General features: G+C 46.2%; 2 protein-coding genes across 2 annotated transcripts; both read right to left on the bottom strand.

Annotated features, from left to right (window-relative positions):
• Positions 1-1,778: 1,778 nt before the first annotated feature.
• On the bottom strand, positions 1,779-3,701 carry LOC122365957. The gene is made up of 4 exons (XM_043337648.1): positions 3,675-3,701; positions 3,114-3,270; positions 2,706-2,782; positions 1,779-2,414 (listed from the first exon to the last, which is right to left on the bottom strand). The coding sequence occupies exons 2-4, from the start codon at positions 3,260-3,262 to the stop codon at positions 2,236-2,238; spliced, it is 405 nt and encodes a 134-aa protein (XP_043193583.1). The 5' UTR covers positions 3,263-3,270; positions 3,675-3,701; the 3' UTR covers positions 1,779-2,235.
• An 8,377-nt stretch (positions 3,702-12,078) lies between these two features.
• Positions 12,079-14,259, bottom strand: LOC122365958. Its single transcript, XM_043337649.1, has 4 exons — positions 14,233-14,259; positions 13,249-13,405; positions 12,857-12,933; positions 12,079-12,649 (listed from the first exon to the last, which is right to left on the bottom strand). Exons 2-4 carry the CDS (start codon positions 13,395-13,397, stop codon positions 12,471-12,473), a joined length of 405 nt encoding a protein of 134 aa, XP_043193584.1. The 5' UTR covers positions 13,398-13,405; positions 14,233-14,259; the 3' UTR covers positions 12,079-12,470.
• Positions 14,260-15,126: the final 867 nt, after the last annotated feature.

Here is a 15,126-nt window from a genome sequence, read left to right as displayed (position 1 = left end):
TGAAATGAACCTCTTTTGGACGAATGACGTTCAAAACGCTCTCAAACACCGGTTCAAAAGTAAACATGACACACTGAATCGGAAAATGCACCCGCGACCCCTCTGTATGCCTCTGAGGTCATCTCAGGTCATGAACGGTCACCAGCAGTTTTTTTTGCTATAACTTTCGATGGAGACGTGCTAGAGCGGTAAAAACACGTCAGATGTGTTCAGCTCGACGATACGGATCGACTGAGATGCGACATGATCCTCTCCGATCAGGTCACAACCATGACCTGAGGTCAAATTTTCAAAATGACCTTTCAAGGTCAACAAATAGTTCATTCGACGCGTCTCAACGACAGGAACACCATGCTGCCAAAAGTAATGCCGTGGCTCTAGTGAGTCAAAAGTTATTGCCACAACGGCTTTTTTAGTGTTTTAGTGTTGAGAACATATAGGTACTCAAAAAGGTCTGTAAAAGTGCTATCGAATGCGCTTTTCCGCGGCGCTGTAGCTCTATTGGTTCCCGAGTATAGCCGTTGGCAGTTTCCAAAACTATTGAAATTGACTAAATTTGATGTTTGATGAGCTCTGGTGACCTGACCTTTAACCTAACATGACCTGACCTTAACCTGCGCCCCACTGGGGGGGGGGCTATTCAAAGCCCCCTCCCGTTTTTCGGCAATAACTTATAAACCGCTTGACGTATCGCCGCCAATCTTTCAGTACCTTCGGCTGCATCAATTTGACACCTTGTGACAAAATTTGAACTTCGTATCCGAGTGTGTAAATCAAAAATTAGCCTGATCTGACTTGTAAGACGGCAGCCAGAGCCCAAAAGGTGAACAAGCAAAACATCGATAATTTTACTTTGACCTGACCTGTGACGTCATCGGTGACCTCGAGGTCAATGAAATTAGGTTTCTGTGGACAGTTTTTCCGGTGCTATCAGATGCCGTTTGAATTTTGACGATCGGCCCAGTAGTTTTGGAGTTAGGAGGGGGTAGCCCCCCCCCCAATAGGGCGTGTTATACACAGACCCCAGTGGGGCGCGGGTTAAAAATGACCGAAGTGTTTTCTTCCTTATTTTTGACGCTCTTTCGATTGCCGAGGGACTGTCACTGTCAGCCTGGACAGAAAATTGCTAGAGCAAGATTTAGGATGGGTCTGTTTGTCGACAGTCCCGACAGCTGGTGATCGGACATGCTATTTATATAATTTATCTGTTTTTGCTAAATTACCCAAAATTACTTAGGTGATTCCTGAGTCGGCTGAGACGGAATGAGTTCTTAATTTTTTTGTCAGTGTTTTTTTTTCTGTCTCTTATCGTTGAAATGAGCGAAAAATAAGTGGCCTAAAACCGGTGAGAAAACCAGATTTTGGGGTATCCTAGGTTGATTTATGCTACTGCCTTTATCGTATCGATATAAGCACTGGTAAGCTGAGCACCCCCAATCGATTTCATAAAAATCCACCCCTGGACATGACGTCATTTCCGGCCGACCTACGGTAGCTAAAAGCTTGTTTTTAAACACAAGGTCTCAAATTGATGCGACTGAAGCTGCTGTAAGTTTCGTGTTGATATGTCAAGTGTTTTAGAAGATATTGCAGAAAAACAGGAGGGGGCTCCCCCCTCCCCACCCCAGTCATGCGCTGGCTAACAGACAAGATGTCATTCCTTGCCTCACGGTAGAGCGCTCTGCCACTGGATCTTGCACCACCTGGCGTCCCTGGCGCGTTCTTTTCTAGGTCAAAAGGATGACTAATTCTGGGCTTCCAGAAAAGTCACCTGACAGTAATGTTACAGACATTTATTTTTACACAAACAAATGGCATTGGTGAACCACAGTTGGACGTAGGACAACATGCACCAAATGTGGAAACAATTGCAAATAGTACACAACGGTTAAATGGCATGCGACATCTAACTATTCAGCATTCACATTTGAGCAAGTAACAAAGTCTTCCTTGACAAGGTTAACTGCAAATCGAAAGTCCTTCGTATCACGAAAACAGCCTCGCGACAACAACAACAAGAAAACGCATAACAACGTTAACGACACAGATAACAATCAGAACCGCTATTAGCATTAAGCCTGTAAAAGTAAGAAATGCCAACAAATGTGGAAAAGCGTTTCATCTGAGCAAATACGCAAACTTGTCTACAAAAACGTTGTTCCCTGAAGCACCGTTTACTCGTTAAATGTTTCTTGCATTCGAGGCTGGCCTATCATTTCTCCTGGATGCTTTATTTTACTGTGACCACGAGTCTTCAAAGTCCCTCTGGAGCTGGTTCATCCAGACCGAGTGGTCCACCTCCCACTCGTCATTGTCCAGACCTCTGCCGGACTGGCTGAGCTGAGTGGCGGCCGCGGCGACAGCGACGACAACAACAACGGCAACCACGACGCCGACGACCGCGCCGATCGGACCTGTGGAAACGGGAAACAGGGGCATTTTACTCTGGTATAGCTGGTGATGAAAAAAACTCATGGAAAATACATATAAGAATTTTTCCATATATGTATATCATGTCGCGAATTCCGTGTGCCGTGCTGTCACTTTGTGTTTTCATGGTATAGCTTTGAAAAAGGATCGAGATGATCCGAAACGGCTAGCTTTTTAACGATTACACAACGATCGATTGACTCCGAAGTGTGGCTTATAATATTTATAAAGGAATATTTTAAGGAGTCTCAGAGTTACGGAGAGGCGTCACTAACCAATTCCAGCAAGAAGGCCCGCGATGCCCTGACGTCGGTTAGATCCTCCAAATCCTCCAAGAAGTCTGTCGAACCATCTGCAATTACATAATGTTAACATCTCCTTAACTGTTAAAATATATTTCAAAACTTATTTTATTGTCATCTGTTGCGATTAGCTTGATTTATTTACAAGAAAATAGTTTAAAAAGTAGATATCTATATCGTTTTTTTCTCAAACCGATGCCCTAAGATCAAGTCAATTTCATGACTCCTTTTCCATGAACAATGATGATCATTATTATTGTTTTAAAATCGAAAATACTTCATACCTTATTTTGCAACTGTGTATCACAGGAAAAACAAATATAGTGTTATTATTTTTCTTAAGAAATTAAGGAGGTAAAATATGTTCCCCTTAACACATACCCTTGACGCCTTGTAGGCTGATACTGCTGCTCGTAGTAATTATTGTAGGCACCGGGGGCCGACTGGGCCACGGACTGGGGCTGGTAAAAGCCCTCGTCGGCAGAGACGGCGGCCACCACGGCCAGCAGTAGACACACGGACAGCTTCATGATGCAAACTGAAACGCAAACAAATCAATGACGCCCGCATGCGGTGACAACCAGGATTGATGCAAAATGTAGCAGCCATCGCACTACGATGGTGACAGAAGCACCGTTCTGAATTTCCTAATGATGAGCTTCACGCATAGCAAGTGACACGCTTCGAAATCAAGTGTTGATACAGCCGGTGGGTATCACATCGCCACTGGATGACACGGAACGATCACAGCACAACTCTCTCCGGGGCCCACTGACACCACACTGGGTCTGCACCACTGCACCATCACACCACTGGTGAGCCGCGCTCCTCGCTGGAGCGGCTGTAGGAGACACTGGTCAGTCGGCGGTCAGCCAGCCGAGTCCGAGTGACGGCCGCCACTGCGGCGCCACCAGTGCCCGCCCCGTCCTCCTGAGTCCTCACCTCGCTGGCAGGACCACCGAAACAGAATGGGATGGTGAAACGGGTGTGCGCACCGGTTAAATACCCTCGCTGTCCGTCCCACGGCTTTCACAAAAGCTGTCGTTCGACCAAATCTTACACACGGTAATTGAATCGGAACTATGTTATGCAGAGTTCTCTGCTGACACGGTGCCATGCGAAACAAGATGTGCTATCAGTTTTAGTTAATAAAATATGATACATTTACTGTTAAAAAAAAAAACAGAGCAGGGAATGATATTAATTAGTTGAATGGTAAACTGTGCTGTGATTAAAAAACCTTTATCGTTCAGAAAGTCATCCACCGCTTTCTTATCCACAATGTGAATTAACCCTCGCCAGACCAGTACCTATCTTTTCGTGAGCGGTCGGGGGAAGGGAAGGCTACGACCTCCGCCCCTGGCGTATGGGTCCTATGGCTTTAAAAACCGCCAATTTTTCAGGAGGTGCGCCCGTAGGAAATCTGGCCCTTGAGCAAATTTGGTGCCTCCAGGCAAATATTTATGGGATTTGAAAGGCATAAATGTTAACCCTCGCCCGTAAACGGTGTTTTGCCACCTTCGCCCATGCAGGGGGGGGGGGTTGGTGCGACCCCCCTGGCGTTTGAAAACGGAGCGTCGTAGAGCTTAGCGGAAACGACCAACAGATTGCTCTCAACGAAATCTCGCGATTAGTGGTATATTTTTTGGTCCTAGATGACCGGTCAAAGGTCAAATTTTCGGAACAATCTAGCTTAATCAGATTTCCGCGCCGATTGCGGCAAAACGGTAAGAGATATCGACTTGAAACCTTCACTATCGTGATCCTTGATCAATTCTCTATCGTTTGGTGTGTATTTCGATGTCATAACTCTAAAAATAATGCGTTGGGAGCATCGGAAGTCTGCAAGGTCATTTGTGCATTGAGTCACGTCAGGCGTGTGACGTCACTGACCTGACCCTGACCCAAAATGAACTACAAGAAACAACCGACGATGCCTGAAATGGATAGCAAATTCGAATTCAGGGCATCTAAATACTCCGAAAAGGCATACAAGTGCAAGAAGTCATTACAGGTCAACCGAGGTCACTGACCTGACCTTGACCTTTAGTAACCTTGAAAAGGTCAACGGACATTGTGCCAATGTCAAATCAGCCAGTTATGATTCTAAAACAATCCATCAGTGTGTCAGGTCAGTCGGCATTTATACCAATGTGAAGCAATCTCCCATTTAGCGTAAATCTGGCCGGAGGTTGTTCCCTTTATGACGTCATAACTCCGTGACCTGACATGACCTTGACAAAAAATAAAATACCAAAAGTTGCGCAAAGGATGCCCCATAGGGTACTAAAAATTTGAGCAGGCTATCTTAAACGGTTCGGCGTGTAGCTAAGAAAAACCTCAGGGGGGGGGGGCTGCACCACCACCCCCCCTACATGGGCGAGGGTTAACCCGCGCACCGACCACTCGTGCTATAATCACTCATCTCGTGCGTTAAAACCATTTATGCACGGGAAACCGTGTATTATGTATAATTCATTTATCTCCACAGAATATGTTAAATTATTGCTGCTGAAGTTCGCTTTCGAAGCGTCTCCTCCAGACATTCCACAGCTCTCTAGTGCCATTTTGGATCACGGAACATGGCTGGGCGCGGGACAGGTCGTCTGCGAGATTGGATGGACCACGTGACCACCTCCTCCCCTCCCCCTCACTCCCGTCCCCTTCCCCAGCAGGACGTCCGATCTAACCGCGTCCCAGGCAGTCGGCTCGGTCGAGCCACGGTGTCGCCTGAGTCCCTGGTCGAGCCACGGTGTCGCCTGAGTCTGTGACGGGTGCAAAACTGGAGCAGTAACTAGCGCCGGAACTAGTAATCAGCACGACCATCGTCAGATGGCAGGATTGAATGGAATAAGCGGTTCCAGGGTTTCAGAAGGAATGGGGCAGGAAAAAGCGCTGAAAACAATGTTTTGCTGATACAGCCATAAAACGTTCACCGAATTAACCCTCGCCCCGTTGGGGGGCCATTTTACCCCCCCCCCCCCTTGTGGTTTTTCCTAAATAGCAAGAACACGGCGCCGCGCAGTGCCGCCAAATTTTCAGTACCTCCCCGGGCATCAATTTAACACCTTCACACCGAATTTCAAGTCTTAGGTCACCTTAGGTCAGGAGTTATTGAGGTCAAACTGAGGTCATGTTCGAGCAAAGATGAGCAAAAAACATGCAATCTTGAAACGCTCACCAAATTTACAGTTACCAAGCAATTTCAAAGTTCTTTATATGGTCTAGTAGACAAAAATCGGCGCTACAAAACTGCTATCTCGGATTTTCAAAATTTTGGGTTTTTGACCCCCAAAAATTCAAAAAATTGATTTTTTTAGAAAAACTAAAAAAAAACAAAAAAATTTCGAATTTCGAAAAAATCGGAATATATATGATAGTCCCTGTGCTCTTCTACAAATATACCAAATTTCAGATCGATATCTCGTTTTTTAGCCAAGTTATAGCAAAAAAAAAAACTGTTCAAAAATGAGGATGTCAAATTTTTTAACTCAATTTTTAGCGATTCTAGACGACGTAGAGCAAAACAAAGACCACCATTGAACTCTCCGTGACGAGCTGCATCGAATCGATACCCATTTTATGCAAAAATATTAACTTTGAAATTTGACCTAATTTGACCTGACCTTGACCAAAACTTGACCTAAGCTGGCCCAAACGTCTGCCTGACCCACATTATCGCATTTGTCATGTAAAATGGACCATAAAACATGTATCACACGACACTTTCATATTGTTCCCCCAGTGACCTGACCTCTGTGACCTGACCTGGTATCAGTGATTTCAAATAGCAAAATATGTGTTTGAAGAACATTTCCCCATCGATGATTTTCAATGAAATGCAATTTACTCGATTTTACAACGCATTTCTTGAAATGCCTGTAAACGGTGAAAATTCGACATTTGACCTGACCTGTGACGTCATCGGTTTGACCTAGGTCAACAAAATTGGGTCACAAGGTAGTTCCCTGATAGGGCTATCCAACACCGTTTGCCGCTTGTCGCTAGGTTGCGTGGTTCTCGAGATCTTAGGGGGGGCAAATTGGCCCCCCCAACGGGGCGCGTTGCTCGGCAGAGCCCAACGGGGCGCGGGTTAAGAGAGCAGCACATCAGTTTAAAGCCCTTCAGATGGTGGCTTTAATAAGCACACAATCATTTCCCTATTCGCCTCCAGCGGTGTTACAGGCCAAGAATACAGTGAAATACTAGTGTGTACAGAAGCAACTGCGGGTCCCTGTACACATACCTACCTACCTATTCAATTTCATGTCTATCAAAAGTTTATGTGAAAAAAAAAACTGCTGGAAGCCTTTCATGATCTGAGATGACCTCAGTCCTCAGGGGCACAAAGAGGGGCCATGGGTACAATTTTCCGATTGATTGTGTCATGTTTACCTGTAATTCGATGCTTGGGACTGTTTAGGACGATGTTCGTCCAAACAAGGCGCATTTCGATCTTATTTATCCCAATGACTTATAATGGAGAGGTCACCAAATTCACCTGACCTTAGGTCACCGAGATCAATGTTCAAAGATATACATTTCATGCATACTACCAGTATAACGCCTTTTGGGGCGACTAACGGAGCGAGCGAGAGGGTGGGCCTTGCACGTGCGAAATTTCGAGGGGGTACCTCCAACTGACTTGTGCACGGCACCTTACTAACCGGTCTCTAGCGATGTGCCAAATTTGAGCACAATCGGCCCAGCCGTTCTCGAGATCTGGAAGCGGCACCCTGCACGTGCGCACGTGCAAAATGGGTCCCAACTGACTTGTGCACGGCACCCTACTAACTGGTCCCTAACCATGCACCAAATTTGAGCGCAATCGGTCCAGTCGTTCTCGAGATCTGGAAACAACCCCTGTTCGTGCGCACGTGCAGCAGCACCCCAACTCTGGCACATGGATATGCAGTGCCTAGTGGGTGCCTACCTACATACCAACTTTCAGCGCAATCGGCCAAGTAGTTACCGAGATATTGCAACAATTACAAAAGTGACACCTCTTCGTTTTGCACGTGGCACGTGCATAAGGGGTCACCCACATGCATCGGGAATAGTGCAATACTTGGTAGAAGGAATGAAGCTACCCTATAAAAATTACCGCATGTAAATCGGTCAAGTGGTTGCTGAGATATAAGCCTCGCAAAAGCGTGACCACGGCCGGCCGGCCGGCCGGCCGGCCGCTCATACTCAGAAATTTCCGTTAATCTAAGGAAAGACTACGCTCGCTTCGCTCGCTCCGTAATTACTCTTAGAAATCGCTGAAAAGTCGACCCAAGTCGACGGCGTGCTCAGTTGAGCGAACGCTTTGACGTCATCGACCACTATATTTTACTGCGGAAACAGTCTGCCACTGCATGAGATCTCCTGGTTCGCCGCCGATCTTCGGGGATACACACCGAGCGTGTCCGTGAACGATGGGTCCGGATGTAGGGTGCTGTCGCGGCCGCTCGCCAACGACATGGGTGTCTTCCAAGGCTCAGTTTCAGGACCACTCTTATTAATTATATTCGCCAATGACTTACCTCTAAAATGCTGATAGAGCTCTAGTGTTTCAATACGTAGATCCGGCAGATGACACCCAGCTGTTGGTGAGCGCGGGCCGTATAGCCGAAAGACGACGTCTGCACCTCTCGCGTGGAACGATCATTTATCGGGGTTACATGAGCACAGTAAATACGTATTTAGCCGCTAATGCGAATTAGGAACGCATTACCGACTCATGTAGCCACCTGCTAGTACGAATCGGCGATCCGAACCGCGGTTACATGAGCAAAGCAAATACGTATCACGATCGGATTCACCGCTAATGCGAATCAGGAACGTACTACCGACTCATGTATCCACCTGCTAATACGAATCGGCGGTCCGAACAAAATCCGCTGAGAAACAGGCTTAGGAGCGAATAGGACCAAGATACGTATTACAGGAACTATTACTTCCCAAAAAGAAGTCTTAAAATGAAAAATACAAGGTATTTTGTCATTTGTTGCTTTTGAAATCAAAAGTTAAAAAATATTTAGGTATTTTGTCAAGTTTTCAAAAAATATATGATGAAAACAAAAAAAGAAAATACCTAAGAACTTTCAGTGAAAACATTTTTCTGACAGCACTACAGACGAATCGAGAGAGGCAAGTGAGCAATAAGTCAAAACAATACAACTTTATTTTCAACTTTTTTCTCTAGTTAACTTAGAATGTTATGAGCAGATGAAATGCAAAAAAAGACATAACATATTAAATTATAAATTCAGTCACCTCTATTGCTACGGAAATGCGCCACATTTGTATGCTATTCCGTTTGTAATGCACATCGGGCCGAGAGCCGGACTAGATCCGTTTGACGTCACTAAAACGAATTTGCTCATGTAGTCGGTGCCGTGAATAAGTTCTAGGGGAGCTGATGCGAATTAGCGTAGTACGTATTTGGAACGGATCGCTCATCTAGCCGTGGTGCACGATTCGGACCGGAACTGGACGTATTTCACAATAACTATTCTTTGCTGAATGGAAGCGTCAAAATGCAAAATAATAAGCCTTTTTTATTGAATGCTTCGTAGAAAATAGCGAAAAAAATTGTTGATATTTTGGTTTAGTCTTTGAAGGCGAATTTGGTAAATAGCAAAAATAAAATGAATGAAATATTTTGATAGATAAATTTATTCTGACCACCCTGCTGTCGCTGCATGGCTTATCAAGTTATCAGTGCTCAGTGATTTAAAACACGAAAACTTTGTTTTCAATTTTTGATTTCATGTTTATTTTTAATGTTTTTGAGCATATCAAATGATGTTATATCGTTCAATAATTAAAATTTAGTTCGGTCGTCCCTGTAAATCCCGCAACTGCGCCATGACTGTACGCTAATCCTATTCCGTTTGTGATGCGAATTACCGGCCGTCGAGGAGTCAGCCCGGGTGAGCCAAACAAGATCCGTTTGACGTAGATAAAACGAATTAGTCTCATGTAACCGGTGCCGTAGATACGTTTGTGGGGAGCTGATGCGCATTAGCGTAGTGCGTATTTGGAACGGATCGCTCATGTAACCCCGGTAATTGAACTCACTTAGAGCTTGATGATTTATTTCACATTCGCTGAAGGTAAATGCAAACAAAACCCAGTTTGCTATCTTTGGCAGTCGACAGACTTTGCGTTCTATTCCGGACATGACGTAACTTTTTGCGAAGTAGCTTTGAAACCCCAAGCAGAGGTAAGGAGCCTAGGCGCCGTCTTCGACGGTGCCATGGTGCCCTGACATGAGAAGCACACATGTCCGACTCATCCGAGCTGTGTCGGCAGTAGTGTACCGGTGTGCTTGTCGACTCATCTCGCTGCCGTCATATCTTTCGGACGGTAAGTGCTAGTGTCGACTGTCCACACTTTTACTTTCGCGGATTTGCTATGGACTTACTGTTTGCGGAAATGGCTCACAGGAAAACTTTGACAGGTTAACCCGCGCCCTGCTGGGGGGGGTGTTTGAACACCCCCCTTGTGGTTTTTCGCGAATATCTCAAAAACGGCGGCGCGGAGCGCCGCCGTTTTTGGTACACCTTATCATACATCAATTCTACACATGTTGTGAAAATTTCAGACCAAGGTCATTCAAGGTCAGGTCACCAGGTCACTTGAAGTGACCTCACCTCATAACAAGTTTCAATGTCTGTCATAGCTACACCGAGTGACCGATCGCTTTGAAACTTTCAGCGATTGCTAAGAGCAATAGCATGTACAAAATGTATATCTCAGAATTTTGATATCGATGACCTAAGGTCAGGTCAATTTGGCGGCCTCCCCATTATAAGTCAATGGGAGAAAATTGAAATGCGCCTCTTTTGGACGAAAGACATTGTAAACACTCCCAAACACTGAATTACAAGTGGTTTATACACACTGAACATGAAAATGGTGTCCGTGACCCCTGTTTATGCCCTGAGGTCATCTTAGGTCACGAATGGTATCTAACAGTTTTTCGCAAATAACGTTTGATAGAGGCATGCTAGAGCGATGAAAACGCCTTAGATGTGTTCAGCTCGACGATACGGATCGACTGATATGCAACATGATCCTTTCCGGTCAGGTCATGACCTTGACCTGAGGTCAAATTTTCAAGTTGACCTTTCAAGGTCAAGTTATAGTTCATTCGATGCGTCTTGACGAGAGGAACACGATGCCGGTAAAAGTAAGCTCGTACAAGGCTTGGGTCAAAATTTATTGCAGAAAAACTGTTTCCGAAAAAATCGGCTATTTTTGCAGTTTTTGCCCCCTGCAGGCAAAACCGTTGACGTTAGGTCAAATCTGAGAACATTACTCAGAAAGGGCGTTAATAGGGCTATCGAATGCGCTTTTCCGCGGCGCTGTAACTCTATTGGTTCCCGAGTTATGCGTTGGCTTCTTGGAAATTGTCGACATTCGACCTGGAAATCGGCGAAATTTTGCCTTCAATGACCTCTGGTGACCTGACCTTTGACCTGAACAAAAAATTGACCGAAGTGATTTCCTCATTATTTTTGACGCTCTTCCGAACGCTGCCTTCCGCGTATCGCTACGTGGCCCAGGAGCCGAGTTAGAAGGGGGGGGGGGTGTTCAAACACCCCCCCCCCCAGCAGGGCGTGGAAATCCAGGACCCCCAGCAGGGCGCGGGTTAACAAAAATTCTCAATTTCGCGCTGTGGGGGATTTTTGGCCGTCGTAAATTCAATATGTTTCCCGGCTCCGCGACCAGTTACGCTGAGTGACGCCTCGGCAGATGGTACTGACTCAGACGCTGGAACTGATGCACAGGGTGCTGTGGCGGGGTGAACCAGACCCGCTGGTCAACTCGTTTACCCGATGCCGTGACACTCGCCTGAGAAATACGCGACAGGACGACCTCTTCCCAGGCCGAGGAGAGGACAGAGCCCGAGAGGCGTCGTTTCGCGTTAGAACGCTGGACCTGTGCAATTCGCTGCCTACTGGAGTCAGTGAGGTCTGAGTTGTCTCACCAGCGTTTTGTGCGAGCAGTGAGAGCCCCATGTATGACCTTTTGAGAGGCCGTCTCTACGCATTGGTCGTGGGATATGACCTGGGCTGTGAGCATATGTGAATGGTTTTAATCACCAAGATTCTAACGTTGTGCCACCGGATTGTGACAGAACGATGCTCTGCCGAGTGCCTGAGCGATAATAAGCCGTCTCTCTTTCTCTCTCTCTCTCTCTCTCTCTCTCTCTCTCTCTCTCTCTCTCTCTCTCTCTCTCTCTCTCTCTCTCTCTCTCTCTCTCTTTCTCTCTCTCTCTCTCTCTCTCTCTCTCTCTCTCCCTCTCTATCTCTCTCTATCTCTCTCTTTCACTCTATAGCAAAATCCACTCTACAACAATGTCATGACTTTATTGATACATGAATTCCAGCCGTTAACCATTTCACGAAAGTTATGCAGTGGATGAATGGCATGCGACATTTGACTATTCAGGACTCACCTATAAGTCCTTCGCAAACTGTTATCCGTGACAAGCAAGTTGCAACTCGATTGTCTTTCATATCACGAAAACAGCCTCGCGACAACAAGTAACGCATAACAACACCAACAACATAATTAACAATGAGAACACGTTCCCAGTACAATGTAACTAATAATTGAGCATGTGGAAAGAACGTTGAATAAAAAAAGCATTCGCACCATTTTGACATTATCATTATTGAAGCACCATTTATATCCGTTCTTGCATTTGAGGCTGGCCTATCATCACTTTAAAACACAGTTTTACTGTGACCACGAGTCTTCAAAGTCCCTCTGGAGCTGGTTCATCCAGACCGAGTGGTCCACCTCCCACTCGTCATTGTCCAGACCTCTGCCGGACTGGCTGAGCTGAGTGGCGGCCGCGGCGACGGCGACGACAACAACAACGGCAACCACGACGCCGACGACCGCGCCAATCGGACCTGTGGAGACGGGAAACAAGGGGCAATTTATTCTGGTAGCTGGTGATGAAAGGAAATATTTTGCAATGCATGAACTATGAGGTTCTACCTAGAAAAGGGAGAATATGGAGAGGCTTTCGGAGAAAATGAAGAATACCAGTGAATTTCTGATTTTGTTATAATTAACCGATTGCCTGATATTATCAGTGAAAAAAAGACCTCACTTACCAATTCCAGCAAGAAGGCCTGCGATGCCCTGACGTCGGTTAGATCCTCCAAATCCTCCAAAAAGTCTGTCGAACCATCTGCAATGACAAAATGTACGCAGACGTTAACTGTTTCATATATTCTGGTATCGTTTCACTATCATCTGATGTGATTCACGCATGCCGTGGCCGGGAAGTGTGTTTGATGTTTTTCAGGTTTTTCTTTTCTGGCCAATTTTCACGTAGTTACACCACTTACACCCTAGGACACACTTATCCGCACATGTCTTTCGCAATTTCGAACACTGATTACCGCGCATTTCTTCGATTTTCTGTCGATTTTATCGACGTCGATTTTCCTCGATTTGGTGTGTTACGATCTAAGCACCACCCCTGTCGCGGGTTAACGCATACCCTTGACGCCTTGTAGGCTGATACTGCTGCTCGTAGTAATTATTGTAGGCACCGGGGGCCGACTGGGCCACGGCCTGTGGCTGGTAGAAGCCCTCGTCGGCAGAGACGGTGGCCACCACGGCCAGCAGCAGACACACGGACAGCTTCATGGTGAAAACTGAAACGCAAACAAATCAATGACGCCCACATGTGGTGACAACCAGATTGGGGGAGGTGCAGTTGACTATATAATGATATTCCACTCCTCAGAAGCTATCCGTTCCCTGTAACGCGGTGTGCCGTTTATCACGCAACTAAGCGTGTCGATGATGAGCATTGAGTCACAGCATTGAACTGCGAACTCGGCCCGTGTTATGCGGCACAGCCTACCACTCCAGGCAACTTGTTGATTGTGAAACATCATTCTGCAGTCAACGGTACAGTCAGTTTTTAAAGTACCGCGCAACAGTGCGAGGGATCCATCAAGCCCGACCGTGGAAGGACTGCTCAATTTGAGCCACCGAAGCAATTGACATCCTCGTGCATTCCCCAGGTCAATTGGTTCGGTGACTTTTAAATTATAGCAGGCCCTTCCTCGGTCAGGCTTGATGGATCCACCGGTACTTTGCGCGGTACTTTTAAGACTGACTGTACATTGAAGCAGCCATCGCACCACGATGGTAACAGCAGCACCATTCTGAATGTCTTATGATGAGCTTCATGCAAAGCAGTTCAGAGAAGTCTTCGAAATCAAGTGTTGATACAGCCGGTAGGTATCACATCGCCACTGGATGACACAGAATGATCACAGTACTACTCTCTCCGGGGCCCACTGACACCACACTGGGTCTGCACCACTGCACCAACACACCACTGGTGAGCCGCGCTCCTCGCTGGAGCGGCTGTAGGAGACACTGGTCAGTGGGCGGCCAGCCAGCCGAGTCCGAGTGACGGCCGGCACTGCGCGGCGCCACCAGTGCCCGCCCCGTCCTCCTGAGTCCTCACCTCGCTGGCAGGACCACCGAAACAGAATGGAATGGTGAAACGGGTGTGCGCAGCGGTTAAATACCCTCGCTGTCCGTCCCACGGCTTTCACAAAATCTGTCGTTCGACCAAACCTTACACACGGTAATTGAATCGTTTCTATGTTATGCAGAGTTCTCTGCTGACACGGTGCCATGCGAAACAAGATGTGCATTGTGCTCATCAGTTTTAGTTAATGAAATATGATACATTTACTGTTGAGGAGGGAATGATATTTATTAGTTGAATGGTAAACTGTGTTGTGATTAAAAACCTTTGTCGTTCAGAGAGTCATCCACCGCTTTCTTATCCACAATGTGAATTAAAGGTAGTGTGCCAGCTTTCTTGGACCGTATGGAGTTAATGGCCCAGATAAGGAGAACCGGATTTTTAGAACTTATCCATACCTTCAAAACTCATGGAAACGTCTTAAATTCTTCAAATTTTGAGTACCCCAGTGCGAAATTCGCCCCGACGGGTTGTCGGTCGTACCCCAACCACATTTCACACCACTATGAACAATAAATGCACACACTGAAATCGCTATTACCGATATGCTCATCCAATCAAGTTTCGATAAACCCGTTCATCATCATCTCTTGCGGTTTCGAACACGCCTGTTAGGTGGCTTCTGATGCTCGTCGAGGTCGGAATTTCCAAATACGCGTGGTGCGTCGGGCCGCGCGCTCTGACTTCGGCCAAGAAAAATGCGTCAGCTGATCATTGTCATTTCTGCCACTTGCGTGTGGTGAAATGGGGTCATAACTTATAAGACGGCTTTTTCATATCAATTATTTTACATAAAATCATATTTCAAACCATAAATAATGTTCGACAGCCAAATAAAAGAAACAATACCAATACGGGCTTACAGTT

The sequence above is a fragment of the Amphibalanus amphitrite genome, unplaced genomic scaffold (assembly GCF_019059575.1).
Source record: "Amphibalanus amphitrite isolate SeventyFive unplaced genomic scaffold, NRLGWU_Aamphi_draft 000774F_arrow, whole genome shotgun sequence".
Taxonomy (NCBI): Eukaryota; Metazoa; Arthropoda; class Thecostraca; order Balanomorpha; family Balanidae; genus Amphibalanus; species Amphibalanus amphitrite.
The sequence above is the reverse complement of the archived record's forward strand: the minus strand, read 5'-3'. Positions and strand labels throughout refer to the sequence as shown.

Excerpts from the sequence above, each read along its gene's own strand:
- LOC122365957 (XM_043337648.1), bottom strand. The coding sequence starts at position 3,262 with ATGAAGCTGTCCGTGTGTCTACTGCTGGCCGTGGTGGCCGCCGTCTCT. Across the intron at positions 2,783-3,113 it reads CAGCCTACAAGGCGTCAAGG|ATGGTTCGACAGACTTCTTG; the intron begins GTATGTGTTAAG and ends ATGTAATTGCAG. Across the intron at positions 2,415-2,705 it reads GGGCCTTCTTGCTGGAATTG|GTCCGATCGGCGCGGTCGTC; the intron begins GTTAGTGACGCC and ends CCGTTTCCACAG.
- LOC122365958 (XM_043337649.1), bottom strand. The coding sequence starts at position 13,397 with ATGAAGCTGTCCGTGTGTCTGCTGCTGGCCGTGGTGGCCACCGTCTCT. Across the intron at positions 12,934-13,248 it reads CAGCCTACAAGGCGTCAAGG|ATGGTTCGACAGACTTTTTG; the intron begins GTATGCGTTAAC and ends TTGTCATTGCAG. Across the intron at positions 12,650-12,856 it reads AGGCCTTCTTGCTGGAATTG|GTCCGATTGGCGCGGTCGTC; the intron begins GTAAGTGAGGTC and ends CCGTCTCCACAG.